This window comes from Grus americana, chromosome 23 (assembly GCF_028858705.1).
Source record: "Grus americana isolate bGruAme1 chromosome 23, bGruAme1.mat, whole genome shotgun sequence".
In the NCBI taxonomy this organism is placed as follows: domain Eukaryota; kingdom Metazoa; phylum Chordata; class Aves; order Gruiformes; family Gruidae; genus Grus; species Grus americana.
The window spans coordinates 284350-294530 of NC_072874.1; the positions used below are offsets into that span (position 1 = coordinate 284350).

At 44.7% G+C, this 10181-nt stretch overlaps 1 protein-coding gene across 3 annotated transcripts; it reads right to left on the minus strand.

Annotated features, from left to right (window-relative positions):
* Nucleotides 1-46: 46 nt before the first annotated feature.
* Nucleotides 47-4331, minus strand: PNRC2 (proline rich nuclear receptor coactivator 2). Of its 3 annotated transcripts, none has more exons than XM_054802108.1 (4): nucleotides 4158-4331; nucleotides 3795-3906; nucleotides 2911-3115; nucleotides 47-2175 (listed from the first exon to the last, which is right to left on the minus strand). In XM_054802108.1, exon 4 carries the CDS (start codon nucleotides 2155-2157, stop codon nucleotides 1735-1737), a length of 423 nt encoding a protein of 140 aa, XP_054658083.1. In that variant the 5' UTR covers nucleotides 2158-2175; nucleotides 2911-3115; nucleotides 3795-3906; nucleotides 4158-4331; the 3' UTR covers nucleotides 47-1734. The 3 variants fall into 3 exon arrangements, with proteins under 3 accessions (XP_054658083.1, XP_054658082.1, XP_054658080.1); XM_054802107.1 differs by having other exon boundaries at nucleotides 3714-3906; XM_054802105.1 differs by lacking the exon at nucleotides 3795-3906.
* Nucleotides 4332-10181: the final 5850 nt, after the last annotated feature.

Below are 10181 nucleotides of genomic sequence, written 5' to 3' on the forward strand. Positions count from 1 at the left end.
CATGAATGAAAGAGCTCCTCCTTTGTGGCAATAATAAAAGAGATGCTTTTAGGGGGTGAAAACTTTATTTAAATTTTTGTTGTTTCCAATTTGTACATATACCATTAGTAATTGACAATTTGAAGCCGAGTATACACAATCATAATGGGATACAGCTTGTATGCTGGTGGAGGTCCAGGTCACATTGTCCCAAGGTTAAAGACTGCCACTTCCTTCTTATTTAGAGCAATAGATTTGTAAACATTGAACCAGCTGCCAATGCATTTTGAATGTACAGAAAGATCTCAAAGAACACTTCACAATCTGCAAAACTCCTTTTCCAGTTAAAGCCCTTCTTCAGTAATTACTGTAGGTTGAAATAACCCTGGATTCTGTTACCACATTCAGTTGTTTCCATTACTGGATCAACTGAACTGCAACAACAGCACTGAAATCCTTGCTCTGGCAACTGCCCCATCCCTGTTTTGATGTTGATGTATTTCAGCAAATATTAGGACAGCATCAATTCATTTTAGAAACAGCAAACAGTATTTCATCAAACACCCAAACTCAGCCATTTACATTTCTTGAGAAACATCCAATTTGATTTTGAACACTTTAGTGTTTTTTTCATCATTTAACACACCTCTCATACATTCAGAACATGAGTATCTTAAACTTCAGCAGTTTTAGTTTTCTTAAAAAATTCTAAATAGGCCTCTTTTGCACTGAGTTTACTTTAAAAATGAGCTCACAACCAAGTAAAACGTGCATATTCACTGTATGTTAAGTGCAAGGGCACAGCCACAAATGTCTTTTTTTAAACAAAAATATCTTTTTAATTCAGGCCATGTATTCAACATGGTCATCTTACATTCAGCAGTTTTGTACTAAAAATACTTCTGTGCAGGAAAGCCCAGCATAATTTACATATGCTACAAAGTTTTACACTTATTTACATGGCTCTGTCTTCCCTATGAAAACATTTTAATACCAGTCACAAGCTACTGGAACTTCAATTATTACAGGGTAACCAATTTAAGACCAACCTAAGTAACTACGCCAACCTTTTTCACAATTTTAAAAACTGATACAAAAGTGTATTTTAGAACTCATCAGTGTAGTTGGAATAGAAAGGGGTTGGGGTTTTTAAATTTTTTTCCCCAGTTTTTTGGCAGTTATCTGGCACTGCAGTGTCATTAGTTGGCACAGTCTGACTTGGTTAGAGTCCAAGGAGCATTCCTAGAGCAGGAGAGGCAATCACAGATTTGCCTGGTGTGTTCTTCCAGCCTTTCAAGAACATGCACCAACAGCTCCTAAGCAAATCTGCTCTGCAGTTTAACTAGCAAATTTTACACATTTGAAAGGCAGCAAAGTACCCAACTCAAGCTTTCAGTGCATTTTTTTTTTCCAGTTAATGCTGCATTAAGTTAGGTAAAAGCTGGTTTTCTAACACCATACCAGAAAGTAGTCACAATTCCAATTTTGAGAGACAGCCCCATTTACTCTTACTGGCAACTGTTCAAGATTTGATTAGAGAGAAAATACCTATTTCACAGTGAACACAGCACACAATTTTTTGAGGTAAAACATTAGGGGAATGTAAACTTCCAGCCCCTTCTCTTCCAAGTGCGTAACTACATGCAGCAAGAACATCTAGTTCTGTACACCTGTGCATCTGGGGTGAGGAATAACAATTCTCAAATTTGAAACCCTGTAAATTTAAATAACTTTAAAAATATGAAAAGTTACATCTCAAGCCTGGACTTTAAGTAATGTTTTAAGCTGAAATGTCATTATTTCCTTATCAGAAGGTTTAAAAGAAACAGGTACCCAGTGGCTTGGTGGCTTAGGAAGAACACTTGGTGAGGGTGGCTCACTAAATTTTGCTCCAGCATAGTTCTGATTGGTTTGAGGTGCGAAAAACAGGTTGCGATTTGATAAAGTAGGACTCCAATTTTGATTACTGGGGAAATGAGCATTGTTCTTTCCCCCTTTTTGCATGGCCTGCCATGCACCAGATGATGAGTTGCATCCATGTCCTCTTTCTTTCTTCATATAGGTCTTCATCTGCGAGTTCTGGTCTTTATTCTTCTGCCTGTTTTTAAGTTGTTGGTGGTTCTTGGTGATATTTCTAGATTGGGGAACTGGAATGTTGAATCTTTCTCCACCACCCATCTTCAACTTAAATGTCACCTGTAAAAAGGGGAAGTCAGTAGAGTTTGCATTACTACTTTTTTTAAACAAAATATTTCAGAGAATTTTTAGATTCTAAGCAAGGGGACTGAAATTAATCTAACCAATGCTAATCTCAATTGAAACTAGTGGGTTTTCTCCTTTACTGGACACCACTTTAGCAGTACCTAAGAATTTAGCTGACACGCTCATGAGCACTGAATTATAATGCAGCGTATCTTCTGAGTGGGAGATCACTGATTCTGCAATGGCTGAACAATTCTGCTGCTGACGGCTGGCCAGCACATCATCCACCAATCCATCCTTAGGAGCTGCACCCCAGTCCCCTTACTCACAGTCACACCGTTGTCTACCCAGGTATGAAAACGCTGCTCCTCCAGACAACCCACCTACTAAATACACCTCTTTCTGATCAAAAGAGGTTACTGAGGAATGCGAAAGATAGATACATTGCTCGCAAAATACAGTGCCAAATTTAAGGTGTTAGTATTTAATCCTAAAGACATTTAAATCAAGCTTGTTACACCTAAAAATCTGGGCAAAATTTGTACTGATAAAGCCACTCCCTAGCCTTCCTGGTAAATCCAAGAATTACTCTGATAAACCCAAAGTGAACTGAAGCCAACCACTGGTAACCGAACTTCCAAAGCAGACAGTCAGACACTATCAAACAGTACTTGGCACCTTCATGCGGACTCTCCTGCACTTTACTGTTCCCCTCCCACCCCCATTTACCTTTCAGTTGTCTTCTCAGATTCCACACCCTCCAACTCTTGCCCCCTTTCTTGCTTCCAAGCCTGAAAAAGTAGGTGCTGCCTTTTGCTGGACTCCTTCCTTTGGCTAGGAATAGACGTTTTCATGGGCTGATCTGCTGTATTCAGCCAGGTAGCCGAGCCCAACATCGGATTCTCGGCACAGAAGCTTCAAGGGAGCAGTCCCACTGCATAAACGAGAATGTAGTTTGAATTCAGGTTAAGGGAATGATTTCTTTCCCTTTCAATTTGGAAGACAAGAAAAAAAAAAAGGAGAGAAACTAAAATAAATCACAGAATTCATAAAGTCACTTGTCTCTTATTTGTTAGACAGACTTCAAACTTTAAAACACTCAATGAAAAACCAAAGACACAGTAGTATTTATCTTAGTCTATTTGCATAAACCTCACCATCATGCTTAGCATTTCACAAAGAATAGCATTTTTATCATGCTCTCTCTACATATATCTCAAGTATTTTAACAGGCAAGCAAGAACTTTTTTTTTTTTTAATAGGGGGGAAAAAAAAGTCAAATACAATGGAAAACACTTGGGGCTGAACTCTCAGGAAACTAGCGCTTCAATGCACCACTCCTGAGCACAAAGACAGCGTCCCCGAAAACCACCCCTTGAGAATTCACCCGCCCAGCCCTGTGTCCCCAACACTCTCCACGAAACCAATCGCACCCCAAACCCTCTTTCAGCCATTACAACAGAGCTCCATTGCTAATCTGCCAGCTGGTTTTTGTACCTTTGTTAGCAAAGTAATTCTTTATTAACTCTTACAATAATCTCCTGCTTAGCCCGCAGCCCATTCTCTCCTGGAATCTTTAAAATTTTAATCTTAAGGCACTCCAATCTGTTCACCTCCCCCTAATCGAGGTGGCACTCTTCAGTCACCAGCACCTTCACTCCATCTCTCCCCAAAGGCTCCAGGAAGAGCCGCCCAGCTTCGTTTCCAGCTTTCGCCTTGTTGCGACTAAAATAAAAGGCCGAGGTGACGCCATTAGCATATTCCAAGCTGCTGTTTGCTCCCACCAGAGCTCGGTTGTTTGTCTCCAAACTTTCTCTCTTCTTATGTTGCCCACACCCCCTCCCCGGTCCCTCGTCCCGCCAGACCCCATGGGGAGCCGGCAACCCCCGTCCCCGCTTCCCCAACAATGGAGCAGCCCAGCGAGCACAACATGGCGGCGACAGCGCCCGGCCCTTCCCGCACCGCTCCTCCCTTACCGACTTCTATCCGTCTGGTTCACCCACAAGCAGAGACACACACACAGGCCTTCAGGAACCGACCTCGCTGCTCCTTCGCCGTCACTCTCCGACACCCCCCCCCCGCAAAGCACAGCCCAAACCGCACCACCAACTCCTGCCGCTGCCCCTCTCTCTCCCACACAAAATGGCGGCCGCTTCCCTACGCTGTATAACACCCTTACCCTCCTCCTCCCTCCCCAGAGCACCCTGCTTCAGCCAATAGGAGCGTTCTGCCTGCTCTCTCCACCAATGCGAGCCAAGCCCCGCCTGTTGCCGGGAGGGGACGGGGCAGACTGACGCCGCGGGCGGGGCCGCCGTTTGAATCTCCTCAGCGCAGGGCAGCTCGGGAGTGCGGCCTCCCCGGCCCTTTGTTCCGGGACCGCGGCCCCTCGGCTGGGCAGCGCCCACGGTACGGTGCGAGGGTCCCCCGGGTTACGCTTCCCAACCCTCCCCGGCCACGCAGCCAGCTCGCTCGCTCCCTCCCCCCACTCGCTCACGAATTAGCACAACAGAAGGTGGGGGTTGGCCGCGGCAGCTACTGCTTGGTGCTTCAAAGAAGTAAAATAATTACGAAGAAAAAAATCCCGTCCCTCCGGCTGTGAGAGGAGTCCCCGGCAGAGAGGAGTCACTCAACAGCGAACAAAGAGCAAAAATCCAGCCCCGCAGAGATCCCCAAGGCTTTCAGATCGCCAAATGGAGTATCGCCGAGTAAGGGCTTTGTCGAGCCCATAGCTCACACCTACATCTATTTAAATAACTTTTAAAATTGAAATTATTAAAAATCATTTAGAGGGATTGTCAATGTCAAATCGTAGGGGGAAAGCTTCCACAGTTTAAAGCTACTGTTGTGGGAAGGGATTCAAAACCGCCGAGCCCCTGGCTGCCGTTTGTGTTTATATTCGCATATCCTTATTTTGCCTCAAGGGATCGTTTACACCGAACCCAGGAGATTTGGCCTTTACCGTGCACAGGCTGAATGAAAATCACATAAACAAGAAACCTGCACACTCCGACTGTGTCCAGCACTGTACACTGCATTAAGGACAAAAAGAGAAAAGAAAACAAAAAGTTACTATTTCAGATTAACCAATGCAGGGGGGAAGTACTTAAAACACACAAACATTCAGAGTTTTTATTTTAAGGTATAGACAGATTCCTTGGGGAGTTCATTGAGGCACCCTGCATTTTTAGCTACAGAATGGAAAAAGTTACTCTTATCTGTAAACCATTTAAAATGGAGATGGTTTCTTACTGACCAACACCAAGTTTTACAGGACTCTGACCCACCAGCATTCCCAGATGCTAACAGGACAAAGATTAAGTACTCTAAAAGAGAAGCTGCATCTTTAAGAAGTTTGTACTTCATTATACAGTGTTATTAAAAAAACATGCTATGTTTTAATATACAAAGTGTTGACATAACCAAGCCCAGACCTTTGTTCATGTTCTTTATTGTATGTTTGCACAAATAAAGTGAAATTAATTTGTTTTCTTCCCTTTGCTCTGGATTTTTACTTTTAGTAGCTTTCATTTAGCTAGAAGAAAACAGTATCTGCTGTAACCAAAGACTTAACCCTTGAAATTCCACTAATTATCTCAAACAACTGTCCTATGATGCACATCAGCAGATTTTTGCTTGGTTTTATCTTTAGTGTGTTTATATCTGCTAAAACATCATCTCATCTGAGTAAGTGGTTTTAAGTCAAGACATGTCACTGAGATTTAGAAACAGTATTTTACAGGCTGCAAATGCACTTGTCTGGGGAATGGAACAGCCACATTCAGATCAAGGACAATACAAGATCTGGCAGGTTTTCCTCACTATCTTTTAGATACTTTAAAAAACCAAAACATCTTGTTCTTCAGAATTGGTTTAGGGGTCAGGTGGACACATTTAGCTAGAAGGCAGCAGGAAATGTCAGTGATAAACCAATCCTGTACTTGTGCAAAAACTATTTCACTGAAACACGCCAGAAAACAGTCAAACACTCCAGTAAATGGTGTCATTCAGAGTTCAAACAGGAATGCAAGGGGTATTTTTAAATCAAAACGGCAGGCAGCCCAGAATATCCAGCACACCACAATGCCCAACTTGCAAGCAAAGAGAAAATTACTCACACTTCAGCTGCTAAAACCTTGGGCAGGTTTCCTCTCCTGCAATGGAAGAGAAGGAGACAAAGTCCTAGAGCTACGGTAATGCTCTGTATTCACCTCAGTTGTTGATGGGCAGACTGGGCTTCAGCAAGATGCGAGCTGCCCAGAGGAGCAGCTCGTCCCCACCGCTCGTGCCACACAGCCCTCCACCTGCCAAAGACGAGGACCAAGGGGCAGTGCCCTCCAATGTGCTGCTTGAACCTCCAAACCTGACTTTGCTGCACATTGCCACATGGTGATGGACCTCAGCTCCACTGTGCCTTTGCTACATGGTCCTATAACCAATTCTACATGGGGTTTTTTTCTACTGTGCTAATATCTGCTTGCTTGGGATTATTCCATTTCCTCCAGGCTGACTACAATCACTACTGAGTTTCCCCATGTTCCCAGGGAGCCAGTTTCTTCAGTGGGATCTGCACTACTCAAATCCTCCTCTCCATACTTTTGCTGCCACAGTGACAACTCAAGGTTTTCCCTAGCCACTACTATTTTCTGTTCAGCATCTCCATTCCCTCTCAATGCAAGTGTTAATACCAGCCCAAGGGAAGCAGCTCCATCTGTGCTGACATTGCAACAACTAGCAATTTGCACAGAAGTTCCAGTGAAGGCAAAGTCCCCAGAGCTTCATTAGCCCCAAACTGAAACACTTCCAGCTGTGATCGAGATGGCTCTAACCACACACATACTCCTGCCAGAGCATTTCAGTGGAACTACCCACTGATGGATGCTGCAGGAAGTCAGCAGCACAGATGAATCCTTTCTAAGTCAGTAGTGAACCATTGCCCCAGTTTTATTCCACAGGTGACAAGCATCCAGTGGTACTTGAGTTTTAGAGCCATAAAAAGTAAACACTTCAGGGTTACTAAGAGTCCCATGACACACTTGAAACTAGTTAGGTGTTTCCATCTGAGCCAAACATTAACCAGGGTACCAATCTAGCTGTTTTCCTCATGTGGAAAATGCATTGAGTTTGTATTTCTTAAACAAAAAAACTGCATGAAAGTATTGAGTATGCAGTTACATTTAGAATATCCTTTATTCTGTTTGGCAGAGGACCCCTGCTTCTCAGTCAAATCAAGCTCAGGAAATCCACAGCAATGATCTACAGGAACTAGCTAGGCATTTTAATCTCTCCAGAGTAAACAGAGAGGAGGTACAAGGCAAGCACCCCAACAAGTCAGTAAAACTATGTACTTTAATTGCCTAAAGCCCCTTATAAGTTTGTCATTAAATAAAGCACATGCAGGATACATAAAGATACTTTCTGTATAAGCTGCAGATATTAAGTCAGTGTCCACCAGTGCCCAAGTTGCATCATCTCCAGAATGAGAGTTTCCTCCTCTGCAGTGCTGAAACCAGTGACATGCTCAGGAGTGTTGCTGAGAACATATCTCCTTTGCATAACCACAGCATGCACATTTGTATGTACACAGGACACAACAAAGCACCAAGAGTAAAACCACCATGGACACGCAGAGCTCATTGAAAATCAGCTGTCCAAGCCCTGAGCCTTATGGCCTTAAAGGACTTGTGCTGAAGCACCTTCATTGCAGCTGATGTCTGAACTTTGTGACTAAAAGCACATCCAGGCATGACTCCAAGTCATACCCTTTAGGCTGTCTGTCTCAACAGCTCCCTGTTCAAATCCACACCAGCACAGACTCACAGAAGCCTGCAGGAACCTTCAGCCTGTTTAAATCAACATGCCTGGCTCATATCCTATCAGCAGGAAAAACATTTCCACCCTTGACCCACCTCATACACAAGCAGAGGGTTCTCCAGTGGGACTGCTCACCCAGGGCATAGACATTGCCTTACCTGGACAGAGGATGAACTCATCAGATAAGCCCCATTTCACTCACCTGAGCTATGCAGAAGAAAATAAGTGTGGTTTTTTTTCCTGAGTGTTTCCTCAAAAAAGTGCAGTATAAAGTCGCCCCATCTCTCTCTGATTCATACCTTATCACCATGAGCAGTGCCTCCACCCTCAGCCCTGCCTGGGCCACTCACTTTTCAAATTTTCCACCAGCACACACCAAAGAGAAATACAAACAAGTCATGGTCCTCCCACAGAGCACAGCCACACTTTCTGCAAGCACTGGTGACTCAGCACCCCATCACATGAGCTACATCCTAACAGAACCCCAGGGGTTGTTCCCTACTGCTCTGAGACAGGCACTACTACTGAGCAAGACCAAGCTCACAAGGCCTTTTCCCCACAGCCTGCACAGCTTTTCTTTAAGATTTCCCTCCAGCACACTGCAGGACCAGAGCTAGCAGCTCACCAAGACACAACCCCAGCAAACCAGAGCTGGTACCTGTGGGAGGACTGCAGGGAAAGCATCCCTTCCAAGGTCATCTCTCCAGCTTGCCCATTCTGCTCAGCCTCATTCAACTTGTAGAGATCCAGTACAACTACTGACAGCAAGGCAATAAATGCAAACTGCTACCAAGTCCATCCTGAAGAGCCCAACAAAACCCTGCACTGCTATTTACACAGCAGCTCAGTTACACTTGATTGTGCTTCTGGCTTAAATATCATAAAGCCAGGTGCACAGAATCCAGGCAACCCCACCCAATTGAGAGAGAGGCCATTTAAATCCCACCTGGACAAGGGATGGTGTGTCTTTTGTACCCAGGAGTGAGAAGTTGGCTGTACTTCTGCTTGGTGCTAGCAGGCACAAAGACAAAAGCAGATCCTGACCTTCATGGGACTATAAAGCTGATCATTGATCCTAGCTGCTGATCCTGGGTATGGGGGGGCCAAAGCAGAGTGATTCACAGCTGTGTCAGCTGCAGCTGATGCTAGGGGGAAACAATCCAAGCTAGAGGGGAGCAAAAAGGCCTTACATTACTGAAGTCAGCCTTTTAGGGCTTTCTTTTACTCTGACAGGACAATTTTGCTACAAAAGAATGTCTAGAAACCAAATTACAAGCTTCTAGCTATGCTGCAGTAATAAAATTTCTTTCTTATAACACATGCTCCTTTGCCAGAACAGATAGAGGAAACTTGGGTCTGTATTTCACAGGATCCTCTGGATGTGAACCCGTGACAGAGCAGGGAATAGTTTGGGGCTGAGTGCTGCTTTTCTAACTCAGGACTAGTATCCTGCTGTTTTTCACACTTTACAGTCTCATATTTGTTCCTGCAAAGGAAAATTTGTCAGTTCATGGGAGCCAAAATGGAAGCTTTTATTTTTTGAGACAGAGCTGATAACCTGCCTTTTCTCCTTTGCTTATACAATAGTCTATGATATCTTTAATCTTTATTGTGATTTCCATGCCTGAGATCCAGAGAGGGGCTTTCAAAAACACCCAGTCCTGAGCAGCATTGGAAGGGTCACACAGGTCCCAGCCCTTCCCAAGCACCCCAGCAAGCGGGGGAACCCCCTTTTCCCAACCAGGGGCTAAGAGGAAGCGCTGGGTTCCCAATTCTGCCTCTTTCTCAAGCATCCGCAGGCCAATGTCCCCGCGAGTGTTGTGGGCTCCCCTGGAGAGGGCAGCCAAGCATTGCTGAATGCAGGCGCACGGCTGGGCTCCAGCAGCTGCTGGGAAACTCCTGAGCCACAATTAATGGCAACAGAGAATGCATAAAGCAAAGATTTGGAGAGCAGGAGATGTAACTGCTACTCAAAACCATCATGAATCTATCGAATGGAGCAACTGGGATCAAAGCAGGAGGGAAGGTTGAGTTTCTGCTTGGGAGAAGACAGGTCGATGGTGCTGGGATGGGGCTGTGGGAGGAGGTTGCAGCTGCTCTGTAGGATGGCAGAGTGGGACCTGCTGCGCGGCAGGGTGCATCCAGGGGCTAAGAAGCATGGTCTTTGCAGCCAGCACAGCGTGTGCTCC